This window comes from Triturus cristatus, chromosome 3_1 (genome assembly GCF_964204655.1).
Source record: "Triturus cristatus chromosome 3_1, aTriCri1.1, whole genome shotgun sequence".
Lineage (NCBI taxonomy): Eukaryota > Metazoa > Chordata > Amphibia > Caudata > Salamandridae > Triturus > Triturus cristatus.
The window spans coordinates 502,125,096-502,146,906 of NC_140583.1; the positions used below are offsets into that span (position 1 = coordinate 502,125,096).

General features: G+C 47.0%; 1 protein-coding gene across 4 annotated transcripts in view; it reads left to right on the forward strand.

The window, feature by feature from the left end:
• Positions 1-660: 660 nt before the first annotated feature.
• Positions 661-21,811, forward strand: part of LOC146860482 (protein shisa-like-1a) — a 221,868-nt gene continuing 200,717 nt past the window's right edge. The window contains exons 1-3 of one of the 4 annotated variants that reach the window (XM_085644375.1): positions 661-752; positions 1,092-1,334; positions 20,446-20,487. In XM_085644375.1, the coding sequence (XP_085500501.1) occupies positions 1,317-1,334; positions 20,446-20,487 (60 nt within the window). In that variant the 5' untranslated portion in view covers positions 661-752; positions 1,092-1,316. Of the gene's footprint in view, positions 753-813; positions 1,335-3,490; positions 5,531-20,445; positions 20,488-21,811 lie in introns of those variants that run through there. The other 3 variants (XM_085644378.1, XM_085644376.1, XM_085644377.1) reach the window with 3 other exon arrangements.

Sequence of the window (21,811 nt, forward strand, 5' to 3'; positions counted from 1 at the left end):
AATAATTGGTTTGCTATTTAAAGCTTTTTATTTGGCCCCTATCTCCTCTAACCTCTGTTGTTTTTTTGCCCCTATCATGTTGGGTGCACTTTCTGTGCTGTTACTATTTCTGTTCTGTAGTTAGGTGGAGCATCTTTAGCATATGTGGCAAACAATTTTTCGCATTCTTTGGTGTTAAGATATGTAAAGTCTTCTGTCAATCTCAGCGTGCAGTCAGTTGTTTCCGCTCTCTTGGAGAGGCGGGGACAGTTTGCTTTTGTCCCGAGAGCCCTCACTGTTGCGACTGCCTTTATCGTTCCAGGTTTGGTGGCCCTCGTGTGTGGGTTCATTGCTAAGCATGCATTCGTCCGTCTACCCAAACAACTGCCGCCTAGTCTCCTCCTCTTCCAGGCGGTTTATTAGATGCAACAGTTTATCCACTCCCAAAGATGAGCTGAGCGAGACAATACAGATGTCTGCTCTAGACCCTTTTTTGCCAATGACTTAGGGTAATAGGTCTTGTGGGTCTGATTTGACCTTGATCCCCATCTGGACTGAGAGGGACGCAATGACCGGCTCTTCGAGGCGCGCCGCGTTTGCTTCAGAGGCCCCTGCTCTGTGCCTTCCAGGTGACTGCTGCTTTTCAGGTGACTCCTATCGCTGATTCATAGAAAGGCGGGGCCGACATCGGCCACGCCGAAGGTATGGTGGGCGTGCCGGCCCCCGATGACCATACCAGGGTGGGCCTGTCGCGCGCTTTGATGACGCGACAGGTGCGTCCCCGACATTAATGGGTCAAGGTCTGGGGCAGTGATTGAAAGCACTTCAGGGTCACGCACTTTGGCTAACACCAGGCCAGTTAGAACTGGCCTGGCTGGAATCTGCGCAATAAAATGCTGGGGAGCGGCGGAGTCTGCCTCTTTGCTCGCCGCTCCCTCAGCCTGCCACTAGTCATACCAGCCTCGCTAGGAGGCTGTAATTTAATTTCTTTCTTTTTTCACCCTTGCAGGTCTTCGGGATTTCTGATCTGGACAGCTGCGGGGTCGTTGCCGTACGAGACGTGATGGCCACACGAGGGAGATATTTTCACTGTTTTCCTTTATTTGCTGCAGGCTTAAAAAGCGGAAAGCAGAGGCGGCGGAAGGAGCGGCGCAGCTGCCGTGACGTGCGGCGGGAGAAGAGTGATCCCAAATACAGTTTTGAGGCGATCGGCGTTTCCAGGAGAAGTGTGTTGAGCAGGGGCAACATCATCCGGAAATAGTTGAGGAGTTTTCAGGCGCTGGGGAGAGAAGCTGGGGCGTGGGTAGAGACGGTGGTCCATCGACGTGGACTTCGGCATGGCGCTGGTATTAAAGGTGAGCGCGTGGCCTGATGGTTAAGGCCTCATACTCTTACTCGCAAGGTTAAGTGTTCAATTCCAGGTGTTTCAATGTATCTGTTTCTTCGAATAGAGATTTAAACACAAGTGGTAGGCTCCAAGGGAGTCTTTCCTGTAATGCTTCTCAACTCGTAGAAAGGCTCTGAAACCCCGAGATTAGCGTGTTTATGGTCAGTGTTCCACTGCTGATACACCGCATGACTGATTTATTGAGCAATACTCCCCTCATTAATCGTGTGAATAAATAATGCACAGATCATAGATCATTCTTGATGAGGCAAATATAGAAGAAGTGTGGGGCGCTACCGGGGCAAGCTAAAGTGCGATTATTATTTGTATGTGCGCTCGAATGGCAACAATTGGTTCAAAAGCGGTTAAGTTATAATTGCAGAGTTGCACTTACGCTGGAACATTGGTGCTCGGATTGACCAGTAGTCGTTTTAGAACCCATTGGGCAGAGGTCATTGTTTTGTTTTAGTACAGCTGAGGGAAGGCTTTTTTCCATTGTGTAATCTCCTCGTGTTTGCACTTTGAACAGGGGTGCGGGAGATTGTGAAGGGCACGTGTGTAGCGCCAATGCGTAGCGGGCCAAGCGCATTGAAAGCGAGGCTGGGGCTGCCTAAGGATGGCTCTCAGTGTTGTAATATTTCTTCACCTGACAGAGAAAAGCGCATGTGGCTAGCAGCCTCATTAGTTGGGGACTGTAGCAATTTAGCCTGGAGCGTCACTGTGGCCCAATGGTTACGGTCATGGGGCCCGATTCACAGAATTAACTTAAGACAAAATCCTAAACTTACTACTTTTGGTATTCACAGAATGCACTTGCTACTTTTGGTATTCACAGAATGGATTTACGACTACTAACTTTACGTCCGCACTCGGGCCGTAAATTCTGGCCAGGAGGCTGAGCTGCTTCCGGCCCGGAGGCGGAACTTCCGGGCCGGAGGCGGAGCTTCCGGCCCGGAGGTGGGGATTCTGGCCAGTGGCGGAGATTTAGCCATGGCCAAAATCTCCACCTCTGGGCCGGAAGCCCTGCCTCCGGCCCGGAAGCCCCGCCTCTGGCCCGGAAGCCATGCCTCCGTGCCGTAAGCTCCGCCTCCGGGCCGGAATTTCCGGCCCGAGTGCGGACGTAAAGTTAGTAGTCGTAAATCTATTCTGTGAATACCAAAAGTAGTAAGTTTATTCTGTGAATCTCAAAAGTAGTACGTTCATTCTGTGAATACCAGAAGTAGTAAGTGCATTCTGTGAATACCAAAATGGTTTAGGATTTTGTCTTAAGTTTGTTCTGTGAATCAGGCCCATAGACTCTTACTCTCAAAGTCAGGTGTTCAATTCCTAGTGGTTCAATGTCTCTGTTTCTTCAATGAAAGGTGTAGGCAAAAGTTATTTAGCCTCGATTGGAGGCTGAACTGTTTTGTGTGGAGGGTCGTAGACTTCTTCTGAGCCGATTTTATCTGGTAATCTTCTCGGGCAAGGGTTCTAGGGGATTGGGGACAGCGCGAAGCTGCCGGAACCAAGTTTAGCGGGGCAAAAAGCATTAGAAGCATAAATCGAAGCATTCTGTCTGGGTAGCGCGATTGAAGCAATATAAGCACACAATTCACTGGACCTGGACATTCAATGCCTGCACTGTGTGATTGTGAGCACAGCATCCATTGCCGTAAGGGTGCATGGGGCTAACAGCTCGTTATTGGGTTGTTGCTGCAATTTTAACCTCAATGAGGGACTTCACTTGATTCGTTCTATGGGCCAAAAATAGGAGTGCTTACTGGGTCGAGATTGGACCAACAGCTTGGGTCTAGGACTTGACTTACTGCAATCTACAGTGCATGGGACATAAAAGGTTAATAGCCCCGCATGTAGTAGACACAACAGCGTTTCCAGCCTCGTTTGGGGGGCTTTGTTTGGTTCGGTTTGTAATTTTGCTCTGCACCTGAAGGGTGAGTGTTTTTTAAAAGGCTCCTAGTGACTTTTGTCCTTAAACGATCTCATGGCGGGAAGGATTTAGGAGCCGCATTATAAGTGTAGCTATACAATTAATAGCAGGGGTCAAGGGCCACTGATTTTCGCCATAACATGTGAAAAGTTGCGAGGAGGTTCATCTCAGGCCTGTTTTCCTTCAGGCCTTTTTCTGGTTACTAGTGACTTTTTGTCCTTAAGCGATCTCACGGCGGGAAGGATTTAGGAGCCGCTTTGTTGCCATACCATAAATGGCAGGGCCTCACCATCTTCCTATAATGTATATTGTAGTGTATAAGCTATCTATACAAAGATGGTCTTGTTCAGCTGTTTGAATGGCGTTAGGCAGCTACCATAACTATTACAAAACTTGCCTAGCCACCAAATAGAATTGTAATCCTTGGCCAGATACCTCAGCGACTAAACAGGCTTTCAAAACTATGGCAGAAACTCTGAGGTCTCGCCCAGCAATGACAGATATTACAGGACTTGTCCATCTGTAAAATATAGTATTACAAGTACACTAAGTAACACTGTAGGAAGCTGTGTTAAGGGAAGTTAAGGGCATCTGCATTTAATATGGAGAAAAAGTATGCAGTGCTTGGCACAGTGTAGTATGAGTCAGTTTTGTTTCTTGGGTGTCAGCCTCGAACATTCCGACAAGGTGGAACAACCTGGTAATTGGTGCTATGCTAGGCTGTCACAATGGAAAGGCAGATTTTAAATGTTCCTCATGCAGTACAACTGGTGCGCTACTCTTATGGTTGGTTTATGTTGAGGGTGTGTTCAGATTGTGGGGTGCCTACTTTTGAGAGTGGCAAATGTTTAAAGTGATACTAACTAGTCAAAAAACAGAACCTGGGTGAGGGTGCTTTTGAAGCGTTTGCTTCTGAATCATAATTTGCTGACCTTGTTTCTGTGGGTTATAGGTTTTGGGCACTTTGCCGCCGTTGATCAGTGGTAATAATGCATAGGCCCTCTGTGGAAATTGTGACGGTGACTTGGTTTCCTATGGTTGACGTATCTGACTTACTGGTAAATCTCTTGGAAATACATGGGTGTGTGCCATGGCCTGTAAGCCAAATGCTACTAGTGGGCTTGCACCACCGGTTGTGCCACCCGCAGGGGTAGCCCTGTAACTGTATGTCAGACCTATCATTGTAGGGTCTACGCACGCATTTGATAAAATTGCCATGTGGGCCCAAACCTTCTTTTCTTTAAATATACGTTACCTCTAGGGTAGGCTCCAGGATTCCACAGTGGGTGTCATTAATTACTGAGGGAGTTATGCTTAGCATATTACAGCAAGTGATTTACATGGTTTTGAGGTCAGGCCTACTTTGCGCTGGCCTCGGTGAGGGTCGCTCAAGTATACTTTCAACGCTTAGGACATCAAAGCAGTACATCCCAGGCCTTGTTGTCACACCTTCAAAGGTATCCCTGCGCGCTGTGCGGTTATACATAGGAATTAGGGGTCTGTGTCAAAAGCCCTAGGCACCATTTGCAGGTACACATAAGTTTTATGTCACGCGGTGCCTCTGCACCGGTCCGCTTATACACGTATGCATTGTATGCCGGGGTCTGCCACACAGTATCTATACACCCTCGTGCACATACACGTATGCACAATAATGTATTGTATCGCACAGTACCGCTGCACCCATGTGCCTGTGCACTTATACCTTGGATGTCCGTGTGGCGTCCCACGGGACCGTCGCACCCCTGTGCGTGTACAATGTGGCATTATATGCCTGTGGTTTGTCACGCGGTATCTCTGCACCCTTGTGCTTGTGCCCTTACACAGTGAGATGTCCAGGTGGGGTCACACATTACTGACGTCCTTGGGCCTGTAAAATTAAGCAGGCTATTCCTGTGTTATCGCACTGGACCAACTCCCCCTGGGGCTGGTGCACATTTAGGGCATTTGGATGCCTATGTTGTCAGACAGTACCTGTGAACCATTGGGTGAGAACAGTATCTAAGCACCCTAAGCCTGGGGGTGTTTGTGGAAAGGGGGGGTACAGTCTCACGAAGTAGCGCTGACTTGTGAATTGTGTTTGGTCATCTAAAAGCAAAAGGCACTAATCATTGATGTTTGATTTTCATTTATGCATGACTGGATCCACGCATTATGATGCCTGGGAAGTGCTCCACACCGCTATGACTGCAAGATGTGGACATGTGGACAACCAAGGGGACCGGTAGATCCAAAACGTGAGTGGCGAGCGACAGCATCAAGTGTGATATACTATCAATTCAAGGGTTAACTCGGTGCCAACATGAGACGGTGCGGCCCATGCACTACAGTTGAAGTGTATAGGTGTGTCAACCATTTGTTGTGGCCATTTGTGGTAAGCTAGCAGTACGCTGCCTTACAGGTGTATACCTTGCCAGCTTGACCGGAACACAGGTATTATGGGCAGATGCGACACATCAACACCCTTGTTGCGAAACGGTTATCTGCCATTACGGCGCCTGTGCTCGCAGGCGCCTCCGTAGTGGACACTGCGCAGTGTTGGGATGCTCCGTAGTAGGAGGATAGGCTTGCACAGAGCCTATCCCAGAACATAGTGGTCAGGTGTAGGTAGTTCACGGTTTTCATGATATGCTTATGGGAGAGCGTGGGACCTGTAGGGCACTCCTTGGGTAGCCTTACAATGGTACAGTTGCACCAGCAATGAATAGCATTGTCTGGGGCGACGTTATTATCCGGCGCACCGTGATGCTATCGATTGAGGCCAGGTAGTGGCTCCAAGACGGTATGTCAAGTTCCTATGAGTAAGCCAGCCCTAGAATTATTATCCTGCAACTTGGGAATGACTGGGTAAAATATTCCTCAACACCCCTTGTCATTAAACGGGATTTCTGTCATTAAGGTGCCTGTGCTCGCAGGTGCCATCACAGCGGTCACTGTGCATTGTTGGGATGCTCCGTAGTAGGGGCAGCAGCCTACACAGAACCTATCCCAGAACATAGTGGTCAGGTGTAGGTGGTTCATGATTCCATGATATGCTTATGGGAGATTTTGGGAGCCTGTAGGGCACTACCTGGGTAGTCTTCCAATGGTGCAGTTACACCGGCAATGAGTATCGGGGTCTGTGGCAACGTGTTACATCATGATGCTATCAATCGAGGTCCTTTAGTGGCTCCAAGACGGTATGTCATTTTTGTCCGATTCAGCCAGCCCTACCATTTTATCCCACACTTGGGTGGGGGGGGGGGCTGACTATACGCCTAGGTAGAATGGGAGTAACACTACTCACTGAAGTGGGAGGGTCGACACGTCTATGCCCGGGGTACACCTCGGCAGAGACTGCAGAGCTTCCAATAGAGGTGAAGGGAACCTGAGAGGGCATGGAGCCACTCGAAAAATGTATTAGCAAACTGGGAGGCTAGCTAGGGTCTTACACCTGCAGACTATAGAAAGTAAGGAAGGAAATCTTCAGGGAGAATCTTCTTGCCTAGTTAGTGAGGTATAGGGACAGGGCGTGACCTTTCTAAGTGGTTTTTGGGGGGGGGGCCTGATAGTCGGGCAACTATGCAGGCCTGTGGCGGTAAGGTCATGATTGGTGAGCAGTAAATTAAAGGTCCTTAGGGGGCGGCGCCATTCTTGAATGGGGTCGCCCAAGGGGGAGGGATAAGTGGTCTCTCCTAGAACTCCTGGGGCAGTTACAGCCGGTTGGCTGGATGGGTGCAGGGGAGGGGGAGGGGGAGTTACGCTTTCCGGTAGGCTGTGTGGCCACCCCGCACGTGCACAATGGCGCAAATAAACGGCGCATAACTGCAAGGGCCCCATTATGGAGATAATCTACAGGGCGTATGGGGGTGACCTGGGGGGGAGTACTCTCACGGGGAACGGGCCCTCTGCACATGCGCACTCCAGTTGGAGGGCAGGCATAAGGGCGTACGTGGGTGACCTGGGGGGGAAGTACTCCTCATGGTGAACAGGCCCCCTGCGCATGCGCACTCCGGTTGGAGTGCGTGCGTAATAGGATAAGGATCTGGTGCCAGTTATTGACCTTGCCATGGGCTCACAATAGGGATACGCAGAAACTATGATTATTGATGATGGTATGTTTAGATTTGAATAGAAAAACCTTGTATTAGAGATATGTTAAGGTTAGCCATCTGACTTCTGCACCTACCAATGTAATCAATGTAATGTAATGGTTTTCTGCGTATTGTCTAAATGTTGTATATTAAATTTGTTTAAAATTTTTTATGTAAATACATACGGCCGGGGGTTTACGATCCCCTAATCCAAAATTCTTCTCATGTGATCTTGATATTGACAGGGGAAGAGGGGGTCTAGGTAGTACCTGGCCATACAAGCACGATAGGGCTGAGCCCAGGGGGAGGTCTGTTGATATATTTATGTTACTGGAGACTATTGCCGCCCCTGCATCTTGCAAGTATTTGAACTTCGTGGTTATTTTTGGTTGTGATGGGCTTGATCCCATTTTATGTAGTAGAGGTGCAGGTGACTCTACTGGGTCCCGCTGCTGAGGAATTGTTGGCGTTGAGGAGGTGGGTGGTCTCGGCCAGGGCTTCCCTCCTCTGCCGATTCTGGGTCATTACTGGTCACCTAGTTTTACTTGAGCGCTTAGTGTCTCTCCACCCAGTTGAGGGATTTCTTCTTTTTATAGCTGAAACAACAGCTGCGGCTGCGTAGGTTGTTGTAAGTCCTAGCCTGCCTTTTTCCCCCAGAGTTTTATATAGCACAAACATGACCCGAAGATATCAGAGCGCTTTACATGAGCACCAATTGGCAAGGGCACATTCATTTTTGTTAGGCAAGGGAAGATTTAGTGATTTGCCCAGAATCACAGGATGGTGAACGTCGTTGCAGAGACTGGTACCCGGTTCCTCAGATTTGAGGTCGACCACCCTAGCCCTTAGCCCACATCCTCTCTCCTTGTTCTGACCAAGTCTACTAAACAGTATGCATTCGACGTTAGCAAAGTTTGACCTGGCAAGTATTTTGAGAGTTTAGCAAAGAGTAGCAAGGAATTGTTGCCAGTAATATTTCTGCTCCATATTAAGTGGTTCATAGATTTTGCAAAGCAGTTTACAATTTGCTGGGTCAAGCTGTGCACTAATTCCAATAGTTTAACACAAGGGTGGCAGCTGGACTGACGATGTGCCAAAATGTGTGTACTGAGGCCAGAGTAAGGATTTTATAGGATCCAGGTTTGAATTAGGGGCACAGACACGGGCACAGATAAGAGCAAGAGATGGGCATGTCAGCAGTTCTGTCATAGCTGCCAAGGTTTCAGATTGCTATGTGTGACATCTTCAAACTTTCAGTGTAATTATGAGTGACATTTCAACGACTTTGAGTGACACTTTCTTGCGAGCAAAATCAAGCAATGAGGATGAGGGAAACATATAAATAGCAGAAATTCCATCCTTCCCTCCTCCTTTGGAATTCATAAGCGACTATTTTAAAACACTGAAACGTTTTCTGTCATTACAAATTCAATTTGGTATCTCATTAACGCTTAATACTGGCAGAGCAATTTATTTGGATCATACTGCTAGAAGCATATTTTTTTTATTGTATGATCAGAGTTGGAGTTAGAGATTCAAAAATACTTCAGTTGCTAAAGCTTGTTTTTATTTCCTCTGCAACTGTTATCAGAAGTTTAACCTTTCAAAGAACCCCTCAATCACTAACACCATTCTCCAGAAGGTGGTATCGTATATTTGTGCCTATTACTATTAACTTTGTAAAGTAACATCATGTCAGAAGTAATAAATTATCAGACCTGAACGGTTAACAAGTGGTCTCTTATTTCAGCAGGGCACCGGAGGCAGGCAGATCTTTTGAGATCCTGCCTCAGCAGAGAGGATAGTAAGAGCTCGTCTGCTCTCCCAATGGTTGCCATGAGGACAGCCATCAAAATGGCCGCAGACAAGGAGCAGCAGGAGAGCAAACAGTACCGCCATAATGCCGTCTGCCTCCGAGCTGCACTGCTCACACGCAGCCACCACTAGTCCCCAATCGTTCCCAGCTCTGTGAGTTCACCCTAGGGTCACAACTTTCTGTTTTCTGCCTCCTGAAGCACCTCGAACCCTGCCTCACCACCCTGCTGCCTGCTACCTCCAACCTGCGGCTTTTCCGCCCTTTAACTGGCTTTTTTAATAATTTGTTGGAGCTTTGGGGGTGTTGAGCAGCGATGATCGGCAAGCAGCAAGTGGCGAGGCCAGTGGTCCAAATATGGAAAGAAAACTATAGGGGAACTGTGGGCGGACAATCAGAGGGCGGGAATAACCTGAGGATTGGGTCAGTGGGCAGAGTCAGAGGTGTGGCCAGAAAGAGCAAAACATCCCACTTGTTTATTTTGAAGGTTTTAATTTAGTTATGAGAATAGCTTTCACTTCTTTTCTGAAGAATGCAGTAGAACGATTCTGTCTCGTTTCTGGGGGCAAAACATCCCAAATCCTGGGAGCCATTCCTGAGAAGGTGCGGTTGTATGTTTTCTTCTTGACAAATCATTGTGGTTTCAGTAGAAGATTATTGTAGCTCCTGTTGGATCTGTTACCACATGAGAGCATCAGTTTCTGAGCTAGATAACTCTGAGTTTTGTGATGTAATGCCTTGTGCGTCATACAAGCAATTTTCAGATGAATTCTCGCCTCAAAAGGTAGCCAGTTGAGGGCTCGCAGGTCAGGGGACATGTAACTGTTTCCTTTGGAGCCTGTGATGAGTCTAGCAGCTGCGCTGATTGAGGCTCAAAGAGGGGCCGTTGTCGTTCTGGGTAGGCCGCAGAGAGTGACACTCCCATATTCCACTCTAGGGATAACTAGAGCTTGAATTGCCTGTTTGAAGTCATTTGCGGGCAGGAAGGTTTTCAGTCTTCTCAAGATTTTCATTTGAAAATGTGCTCCTTTTGTAGAGGCGCTAATGTGTTTCTGCATATTTGGATTTCTGTCCAGAGTCACTCCCAACGATTTAGCTGAGTCGATAATGTGGGGGGTTGACATTTGAGTGCTGTTAGGTGGTTCATCCAATCGAGGATGGTGGTCGATTGGTTGGGGGGAGCGATTAAGAGGAATTCCGTTTTGAAGGTGTTTAGTTTTAGATGGTTTTCGGCTAGCCAGCTCTGTGTTTTTTGAAGAGTTGAATTGAGGGATTTGATGTCTTCATGTGAGTGGATCTTTATGTAGAGTTGTGTGTCATCTGCGTACATGTGATAAAGGATCTTCAAGGGGCTGAGAAGATCAGTGAGTGGTTCTATGAACAGGTTGAAAAGTGTGGGTGAAAGGGATGATCCCTGCCGTACTACTAAAGTGACTGGGATGGACTTGGACAAGGATTGATTAACCTTGAATCTTTGTGATCTATTTTGTAGGAAGGAGGTGAACCAATTTAGAACAGATCCAGATAATCCCATTCTGTATTTCAAGAGATCAATCAAGTTGTCGTGTTTAACTATTTAAAGGCCGAGAATAGGTCAAGCAAGATTAGCAGACAGGCTTCGTTTTTGTCAAGGATTTTTAATGCGTCAACTATTATGTGGGTCATGGCCGATTCAGTACTGTGACCTGCACGGAAGCCGGATTGGTACTGGTTGAGCAGGTTGAATTGATCTATGTGTTTGCCAAGCTGTGTGTGAACACATTTTTTTAAAGGTTTGGCCAGAGTGGGTATGTTGGATATTGGGCAATAGTTATTTAAGTACGAGGGGTCCACCAATGGCTTCTTTAAGATAGGGGATACCTGCCCTGCTTTCAGGATTTCTGGGGTGGTTCCTTGAAGGAGAGAGTTGTTTGTAATCTTGGTCCATAGAGGCAATAACAGTGGTATGAAGTCTTTTATGAAGTTTGCGGGCAGAGGGTCTGTGAAGTTGCTGGAGGGGCTCAGGGCTGTGAGCTTTTTTTAATAAAGATTCTTCACTGTAGGTGTGGAAGGAGGACCAGGATGCGTTGTTTTTGAGGTAGAACTTTGCGGAGCATGTGAGTGTGGCTCCTAGCGGGGGCCGTGAAGTGTCCATATGAGAGTTAGATATCAAGTCATTGTGAAGGTCCGTCTTTATGTTTTCTGTCTTCATAGTAAAGATGTCAGCAAATTCCTCGCAATTGGGTAGTGAGTCTGGGTTAGTATGGGTAGGCGGTGGGGTGCATCCTTAGATTGAGATTTGATTAGTTCGAATAGCTTTTTGGGGAGGTTCTTGGCTTGGTCTAATTGCTTACTGAAGAAGTCTGCTTTTGATCGTCTCATCTCTCTGTGGTATGAGTTTCTTGTGCTTCTTAGTAGCTTGAGGTGGTCAGAGGATGGTGCCGATCTCCATCTTCATTCAATGAATCTTAGAGATCGTCTATCTTGATTTAGCCTACCATCAAACCAGGGTTTTGAGTCTTTTGTGGTGACTCTTTTCAGTCGTAAGGGAGATGGTTTGTCTAGTCCCATGTTCATGGAGTGGAAGTAGTGATTGGTTAGACCTTGTACATCCGATAAGCCTTCAGGGGGATGCAGGATGTTAGGAATGGAGGTTGTGAGTAAGTCGGAACTGAAATTCTTTAGGTTCCTCTACCAAGTTTTTGTTAGTATTTGTTTGGCATTTCACTGACCAGTTAAAGCTTATTACGTTATTTAATTCAACCAATGAAAACACATGTTTATTTAAGGTTGATTATGAGTTATTGACATTAAAATACATTCACAAAGTGAAATATGTTTCCAATTGCAGAATGTCCCAAATACGTGTAAAAGTGGAATCACAAGTCATTTGTATCTGAGCCATGCAGTTTCTGTCGTCAGCACTTCTCCCTTTTTCCACAAGAGCAGTTCAAACCTGAATGGCAAATTATCTTAGTATGCAAATGTTTTACACATAATTATGGCTCTGCCTTATTTGCCACATAATACATCATCTGCTGCATAAGCTGATGATTTTAACAAAAAAAGTGTTTGGAGCTCAAACAGATCAAACGTTACTTAAAAAATGTGTCTTGTGGTGCTGCAAAGTGGAGGGCCCTTTGCAAAGGTTGACTGGTCACTTTTCCCACTGCAGCATGTGCATATTACACTGGTACTGAGGCAAAATCTTAGCAGAGACTGTTAGTATGTGTAAAAATGTCAAAATAATAAAGTTTCAGAAAATGTACAGCATTGCGCTGCAGCCTTTTTTTCCTGCATAATTTAGTCAACACTACAGCATCATTTTGTCCTTCATTGCTGCATAATTCCAGTGGCTCCAAAGCAGACATCACATGTCAAAAGTGCATAGGCATGCATACTGGGCTGCGATAGCAAGTGAACTGTCAGAGGTACTGGGGTAGATAATACCCCTCTTCCCCAACCTGATCCTCCTGGGCATAGTGGAGGGCGGGGGGCACCAGGGCTGAGAGGGCATTCCTGGGTACAGCTTTCCTTGCCGGCAAAAGCGATATGGCAGCGTGGTGGTTGAGTTCCACCCCCCTACTGTCGCAAAGCGGCACCGTTGAGTTGACGGGTGCGCCCAGAAGGAGAGGGTTGTATTTGAGGCAAGAGACTGCCCCTGTAAATATGACCGTGTGTGAGGTAAGTGGTTGCACCTTTGACTTGTTATCTTTGCGCCCCACCTCCGGGGAGGCTCAAAGTCCAGTGATCCATTTCTGTACATGTTCGGTTGGTTGTAATTTGTATGTGAAATGTTAAATACTTAGACTGTGCCTACTCTTGTTAGCCACTTGGTGGCTGTTAAAACCCCCAAAAAGTTTTTATTAAAAAAAATGTGCTTGTGCATGAAGCAGAGAGACCGCAAAGTCTGCAAACTCAGTTTGGTGTGGATGCAAATCCTGCATTGCCGATCAATTGTGAGTTGCACTTCTACTGCTGAAACAAGTCTAATGGTGGTATCAATGGGTGAGGCGGACTGGCCTTAACAGTCCTGTGACCTTAAAGACAGAGTCATTGTCGCTCCTGGGAGTGCTGCTTCGTAGGTATGCCCGCAAGACTGGAGGTGAACTTCAGTATGGTTTGTGGTGGACAGGCCTTCAAGATTAACCCACACTTTCCCCAGCTAGGGTCCACCTGCGAGACACCAGGGCTTCTAAGGTCTAGCGGGACCTTCTAAGTTCTAGTATGGGAATGTGTTCCCTCAGGAGAGTGGTCTGGTGGACTAGTCATGAAGGTCGAACCTGTTGACGGAGGGCAGGCTGTTTAGCGCGACGCTTGGCATCACTATTCCAGGCTAGTGACACAGGTTTTAATTGTTGAGAATTGCCATTTTAATATAAATAAACTGTTCTGCCCACTTACTTGCACACTAAAAAAGATTACTCACTTCACCGCTTGGTGAGACAGTCACGGAACGGCCGAGGAACGCGCCATCCACCGAGCGCCATTTTTGTTAGCGGTCTAGTGGCTGGCCCTATTTTAACAAGGGGAATGCAAGCGCGCAGCGGGCGCGCGCAGCGGGCGCGTCGATGGTGAGCCGGAGGCGCGCCAGAGGCAAGCCCGTCTGCGCCCGTCCGCGCCTCAGTCGCGCCAAGCGCCCCTCACGCTGATTTAACCAGTACAGGTCGGATCTGTTACTCGAAGGACAGTCTGCTCAATATCGGTAAGGTTGGACGGGGGGGATCTCTATTGACCTTGATAAGTGGCTTGATCAACAGCAGGTCCCTGATAAAGCATCATCAGGAGATCTTTAACCTGCTGGAAGATTTGAACCTAGATTTCCTATTCATTACCGAGACCTGGATAACCCCAGACTCCCTGGTGGAAATTGGGTTTGCCTGCCCACCAGGCTACAAAATTCTTCATAAACCCCGCTTAACGGGGAGAAGAGGAGGAGTAGGGTTAATATTCAAAGAGAAATGGGACTGTGCATCGCTGCAGGTAAACGAGATAGCTGGGCACGAACTTTTGGGTTTTACTTTACAAGAACCCAAAGGGAGAGTGTTGACTGGCCTGGTCTGCTACAGACCCCCGGGCCCTGATCATCAACAACAGGCCCTACTCGACACCATTGCCGACTTAGCACTAACACATTCTAGATTGCTAATACTTGGTGATTTCAATCTCTGGGAGACGGGGAGCCTGGGGAATCATCTTCAAGCTCTCAGTCAAACCTGTGAAAACTGCGGCCTATTTCAACACATCCAAGAGCCAACTCATCAGGGAGGACATGCGCTTGACTTGGTTTTCGCCAAGCAGTCTGAGCTTGAGGTGCTTAACATATCCCCGCTAAGCTGGACAGATCATTTCTTGATATGCTTTAGGATTACTATACCCAGAGCTTCACCGATAGGGAAAAAACAAACTTCCTTTCGGTGGGGCCGAGATTGGTCAAAATTGTCAAAAGAGAGTCTAGTCCCTCCTTTCACTGAGCAATATCAATATGACCCTGATGTCTCAGTAGAGGAGGACTATAATAGCTATACCAATGTCATAAACAACACTCTCGATGGCTGCATTCCCAGGAAAAGACGTAAAATCAAGGCTATACCTTCTGCACCGTGGTTCAGTGAGGAGCTGAGAAAGCTCCGCTCTGCCCGCCGGCAGGCAGAACAAAGATGGCGAAGGTCATACTCTGAGACAGATAAAACAGCGTCTAGATTAGCCCAAGCCCAATATAATCAGGCCATCAGGGGAGCCAAAATATTGGTTCTGTTGGGAGTACGCTCAGTTTAACTGACATTAAATGTTTTTAGATAAATATTGGATTTTTTTACTTAATCACTTTTATACACACACATACAGAGATGAGTAATTTGAAAAAACTGAGAGATCAATTTCCTTTTTAAACTGTATTTAGCTCCACATATATATGAATACTGTACAGGACTGACCAAAAAAACATATAAATCACGACGTATATAATGACCAACAATGCATAATGACATGACAATTGACATACATTACATCAAACTGAATAAACATAAACTTCAACAAAAATGTGTTTTAAATGAAGTTGATCCAAAGTAAATTGCATATGACACCACAGTAATTATCTTCTGTTTTGGAATGATGAAATTGCATGGACCAATCTGATGAACAACGTCGACGTTTCTACCCTAGATTAATGTGCGAGTTTGTACGCATCAATGGCGGGTCTTCCTCAGGACAATAGTCTAAATGTCAGCCTGAAAGTTCGAAAAATTAATTAATCAATCGTACTGTCACATCTGATGAATTCGATGGACTTTAATCTTCGTCTGGTCGATATCAATTCTTAGGAGTTGAGCAGTCACGAGTCAAGTGACGGTGCCGTCAAAACGATCACCGAAATTCGGAGCGCAAAGAATCCGCTTCCAGTTCTCGACGTGCCGGACAAGAAATGTTGTCCGGCACGTCGAGAACTGGAAGCGGATTCTTTGCGACCAGACGAAGATTAAAGTCCATCGAATTCATCAGATGGGACAGTACGATTGATTAATTAATTTTTTGAACTTTCAGGCTGACATTTAGACTATTGTCCTGAGGAAGACCCGCCATTGATGCGTACAAACTCGCACATTAATCTAGGGTCGAAACGTCGACGTTGTTCATCAGATTGGTCCATGCAATTTCATCATTCCAAAACAGAAGATAATTACTGTGGTGTCATATGCAATTTACTTTGGATCAACTTCATTTAAAACACATTTTTGTTGAAGTTTATGTTTATTCAATTTGATGTAATGTATGTCAATTGTCATGTCATTATGCATTGTTGGTCATTATATACGTCGTGATTTATATGTTTTTTTGGTCAGTCCTGTACAGTATTCATATATATGTGGAGCTAAATACAGTTTAAAAAGGAAATTGATCTCTCAGTTTTTTCAAATTACTCATCTCTGTATGTGTGTGTATAAAAGTGATTAAGTAAAAAAATCCAATATTTATCTAAAAACATTTAATGTCAGTTAAACTGAGCGTACTCCCAACAGAACCAATATTTTTGCTTTATATACATACCCAGGTTCTGAGGGTCACTGGGTTACCCCATTACTCTTAATGGTTATCAGGGGAGCCAAGGCACAGTTTTATGCCAGTTCCATCTTTCAGGCGCCCAACAGTACTAAGGTTCTTTTCAAAATCGTTAAAGACCTTAGTAACCCTGGGTGTACGGCTAATGGAATCCAGACATCACAAAGTCTCTGCAATGAGATTGCCACTTTCTTTATTGACAAAGCAGCCAAAATTGTGGGGGGCTTTGATATTGACTCTAAGGGATCACCACCAACTATTAAGGATAACACATCTACCACCTCACTGGAACATTTCCAACCCCTCACAGACGATCTCTTCAACAGCTTAGCACTGGAGGTCTCATCTGGATCATCTCTTGACCCCCTTCCTCATAAAATCTGGAAGGAGTACGGCCCCATCCTTTTTCCGGCCTTACGGCTCATATGTTGCAAATCCTTGAAAGAAGGAGCGGTACCAGGTGCCTGGAAACAAGCGATGGTGACCCCCCTGTTGAAAAAGCCATCTCTGGATCCTTCGCTGCCAGTTAGTTTTCGCCCCGTATCCCTGTTGCCTTTTCCTATTAAAATCTTGGAAAAGCTGGTCAGTAGGTCTCTGTCATGTTACCTAGAGGAGAATCTTCTCCTGGACAGGGACCAGTTTGGGTTCCGTCCAGGACACGGGACGGAGACCGCTCTGATCACAGTGATGGACAAGTTGAGAATGCGAGCCGACAGTGGGACCTCTTCAGTGTTGGTCCTACTGGATATGTCGGCCGCATTTGACACGGTCAATCACGCAGTATTGGTGGCAAGACTAGAGAGCATTGGAGTGAGGGGATGTGCCCTGAAATGGTTTCAATCTTATCTGTCAGGTCGACAGCAGGCGGTCAGTATGGTGCCATATGTCTCCTCTTGGTCCCCAGTATGCTCTGGAGTACCCCAGGGCTCAGCAATCAGCCCGATTCTTTTTAATGTCTATCTTAGCCCTTTGATCCCCATCCTAAAATCTTTTGGGATTGACGTTGTCAACTACGCCGATGACATTCAATTGTCATTCTCCACCAAAGGAAAGCATGCAGTATCCATGAGTTCCTTTCAGGCGTGTATGGGGCAGATTTCAGACTGGCTAGGAGCTAATTCTCTCCAGCTCAATGCGGGGAAAACAGAGCTGCTGTACTGTGGTGCAGCGAGACTGTCCAGACAACTAATGGGTGAATTTAGGTTCGGACCAGAGGATGCCCTTATAGTGGCATCCAGGACGGTTCGCAACCTGGGAGTCATGTTTGATGAAGACCTCCAAATGAAAACCCAGGCCAATAAAACAATTGGCATATGTTTTGCACTATTGAGAGCCCTCCGCCAGATCCATCCTCTACTATCTAGTGAAGTGAGACCACTGGTGGTCCGCAGCATCATCATGAGTAGACTGGACTACTGCAACTCCTTGTATTTAGGTGCACCCAAGTACATTCTACAGGGGTTGCAAAGAGTCCAGTCTATGGCAGCCAAATTGGCCCTTAAGAGACAGAGTAACTCTTACGCAACGCTGGCATTGAGGGACCTACATTGGCTTCCTATCAAGGATAGAGTCAGTTTTAAATCCCTATGCCTTGTCTTTAGAGTGTTACACGACTCAGGTCCGCTCTCCTTACAAGAACGGCTTACCTGGTATGCGCCCAAAAGACTCCTCCGGTCCGCCAGCCAAGGCCTGGCGTCTGTTGCCAGACTGAATTCGACAAAGCTGGGGGGCAGAGCTTTTGGTTCGGCAGCAGCCTGTCTTTGGAATGAAATTCCCCTAAGCCTCAGACAAGTCGACTCATTACTGATGTTTAGGAGGAACCTTAAGACCTGGCTATTTGCCAGAAACAGCTAGTAGGTTTCCTGTTTAGCGGCCTAATCGAGTTGTTTGCCTTATGTCATCATGGTCTCTAAGCGCCAGGATACCCGTGGGGTGATAGCTGCGCTATACAAATATTTTCTACAATACAATACAACCTGGTTCCCCAGTTCCAAATTCGACAGCTCTGGCCATAGTGCCACATCCTCTCCCCCACTGAACCCCATACTGCCCCACTGAGAGAAACTCGCACTACCCTCAGTTACAACCAAATTGGGCCCTGCTTTAAACACCTGGATGTGACTCACTTCAAATTATGATCCAGACAAGAGTAATATGCTGCCTGAAAAACAACATCCTGGAAAAAGCAAACACTCATAGGGAATGCATGATTAAGTAAAATAAGGGAAATGTAAACAGGAACCAATAAATCAGATTTCTTATAAAGTGCGTGAGGGTCTCAAGACGCTGAGTGGAGGGACGGGGGGGGGGGGTCTGTAGTTCAGTTGAAAAGCCGGGTCTTGAGGTACTTCTTCAATTGCGGCAGCGATGGTTATTGCCTGCGGTGCAGAGGCAGGGAGTTCCGCGTCTTCGCAGCGAGGTAGGAGACCATGGTCTTGCGGATCCATGGGATGGTGGCCAGGGCCAGTTTGGCGGAGCGGAGATATCCGGTGGGAGTGTAGAAGGAGAGGCAGTGATTAAGGTATGCAGGTCCGGCGTTTTGGAGGGATTTAAATGCGTGCGTGATGAGCTTGAAGGTAATTCTTTTGTTGATGGGTAGCCAGTGAAGGTCTCTCAGGTGGCTGGTGATGTGGCTGCGGTGTGGGATGTTCTGGATGAGTCTGGCAGAGGCGTTTTGGGTGTTCTGCAGTTTCTTTTAGAGTTTCTGGGTGGTGCCGGCATAGAGGGCATTGCCATAGACTGTAGTCGATTCTGCTGCTGACGAGCGCATGGGTGACTGTTTTCCTGGACTTGGTGGGGATCCACTTGGAGATCTTAAGAAGCAGGTGAAGCGTGTTGAAGCAGGACGATGAAATGGCATTGATTTGGCAGTTTATTGGGAGCGAGGAGTCCAGGATGATGCTGAGGTTTCGTGCGTGGTCCGTGAATGCGGTGGGGGGGAGTTCCGAGCACTGTGGGCCACCTGGAGTCATCCCTGGCAGAGGTTGGAGTACAGGATGAGGACTTTGATCTTGTCTGAGTTAAGATTGAGGCAGCTGTCCGTCATCCAGGTGGTGACCACTTTCATCCTGTTGTGGAAGTTGCTCTTTGCGCCTGTGGGTTCATCTGTGAGGGATAGAATCAGCTGGGCGTCCTCGGCGTAGGAGATGATGTTGAGTGCATGGCTTCTGAAGATGACTGAAGATGTTGAAAAGGGTGGGCCTCAGGGAGGATCCTTGCGGCACTCCGTACCTGATCTCTGTGGGTTCTGAGTTGAACAGTGGAAGTCTGACTCTCTGTGTTCGGCTGGTGAGGAAGGAGCGGATCCATTCTAGGGCATTGTCGCGGATGCCGGCATTGTGGATTCTTGCACAGAGGGTGTGGTGGGAGACTGTGTCAAAGGGGGCTGAAAGGTCCAGGAGATGAGGGCAGCAGCTTCACCTCGGTCAAGGAGAGTACGGATGTCGTCTGTTGCGGTTTCAGTGCTGTGGTTGCTTCTGAAGCCTGATTGGGAGAGGTCCAGGATGTGTGTCGTCTTGATGAACTCTGAGAGTTGAGCGTTGATAGCTTTCTCGATGACTTTGACTGAGAAGGGGAGCAGAGAGATTGGTCTGTAGTTCTTGAGGTCCATCAGGTCGACAGAGTGTTTCTTCAACAGGGGGCTGATTTCTGCGTGCTTCCAGTCTTCCGGGAAGATGGCGGATTTGATTGAGCAGTTGATGGTGCGGCAGAGTTTGAGTGCGATGTAGGTGCCGGCTCTGTTGAAGATGTGGTGAGGCACAGGAACAACATGGTTACCTTAATGCTTTTATACTCATTATTCAGAAATCATAGAGTGTTTTTACCTGAAAAGTTAAGGACATGACTAGAGGGCCTGTTTCAATATCCATTGCTTATATCCTTACAAAACGTAAGCAGTATGGCTTTAAAAGATCACATCCCTAAACACAGAGCTGTGGTACATAGTTTATGAACAAAAATAAGGAAAACCGCCGATAAGGGTCACATTACACATTTCCGAAGACCATAAAACTAAATTAGCGCTTCACTGGCAAACTCGGTAAAGAGGCGCTAATGTGTTTGGGCATGAATAAAAACAATATAGCCACTTTCTGGCCACTCTGTCTTGCTTTATCTACTTTTCGTATTTTGAACTTTTTTTTCCTCTCCGATCCAATGCTGCACTGTGGAATAGAAAAATGTCAGAAAAAGACGACATTTCCAGCAAATGTGTTTCTTTCTTTTTTAGATCCATTTCACAGGGGAACGAATGAAGGAAAGGAAAGAGAGGGTAAGAGTCGTTAATTGAAATCATGGTTTTCATTCAGCAAGTGAAGAGGAGTGAGACAGAAAGAAAGGGAATAGGAGGAAGAAGAAGAACGAGAGAGGGGGCAGCTAACAGCAGCAGACGTGGACACTGTCCTTGTCTTCTCTGGGCAAGAAGGAAGGGAGCGTCCTTCTACTTCTCTGCCCACCCCACCCGTCCCCGAATGGCAGACCCTTATCTATAGGCCTTGGCTATTTCTGCCGTCCTGGTATGCATATTTAAAATAAAAAAGATGGGGAGTGGATTCTATTAAATGGAATAAGTAGGGTCACGCCGTGGCCTGCCAATCCCACCCACTTCGACCATTGGGCGAGGCAAGCAAGAGGAAAACTCAACCCAGGGAGCAAACCCACAGGTCCCAGTTTCCCCAATCGCCCCCAGTCGACAGTGTCTCCTGTGGCTCGTGGTCTGTGTCTCGCTCGCTCGCTCTGCTCCTCAGCATACAGCGTGCTGCGTGTGCTCATTCGCTACTCCGTGCTGATAACGGATACGCTGATGTGCAAATCAGTTTGGCTACTTGGCTGATGATTTTACCTTGTATATACTAAGAGGGTAACTGTTCCTAGGAAAATTTGAAAAATGCTAAGGAATTGGTATGTGTGCTGTAAGTGCGGTCGGGTGAAAGTGAATGTGGGGAATTTCTCCTTTAGAATATAGTGCCCTCACACACCCTTTCGAGTGTCATGCTTTATCATCGGGCGTTGCTCCTCGTGGGGGTGGCGCTGCAGTCCCCCACGGGCCCAGCAAGAGGGCTCTTTATTGGAGATCTTTTATGGAGACGCCGCAGTTGTGCATGGGGGTGTGTGGGTCTATAAAAAGGGAGGTGAGTTGGTGCGTTAAAAATGCTATGTGGAGCCCAGAACCTAAGTTTTTATTCACGGCCCCGTGTAGCAAAGATTAACGAACGGCAGTTAGCCGTGGGACCATTTTCTCTTTTTTCCCCTTGCCTCAATGGTGCCAACACAACAGCTCTCTCTTAATTCATGCCATTCTGAGAGTCATTTACAACACCTGTCACAACCACCTATAATGGACACCGTGGGTCTCAGTTTTGATGATGACACAATAGCAGAGATTCTTCGTGCACCATCACTCTTAGCAGATGATGGCAGCGCAGCCACAGGCAGTAAAGCAGACGATTGGAAATCCTTACCTTCACTAAGGAAATTACAGCTCAAGACAGCCCTGCATGGATTGATGATGACTGAGTACCTTAGGGCTAACATAGCACCTAATGGTCTCTTGGTTACCCTCCCCCCCAGGATCTTCTTAGAAGACTTGACCTTTC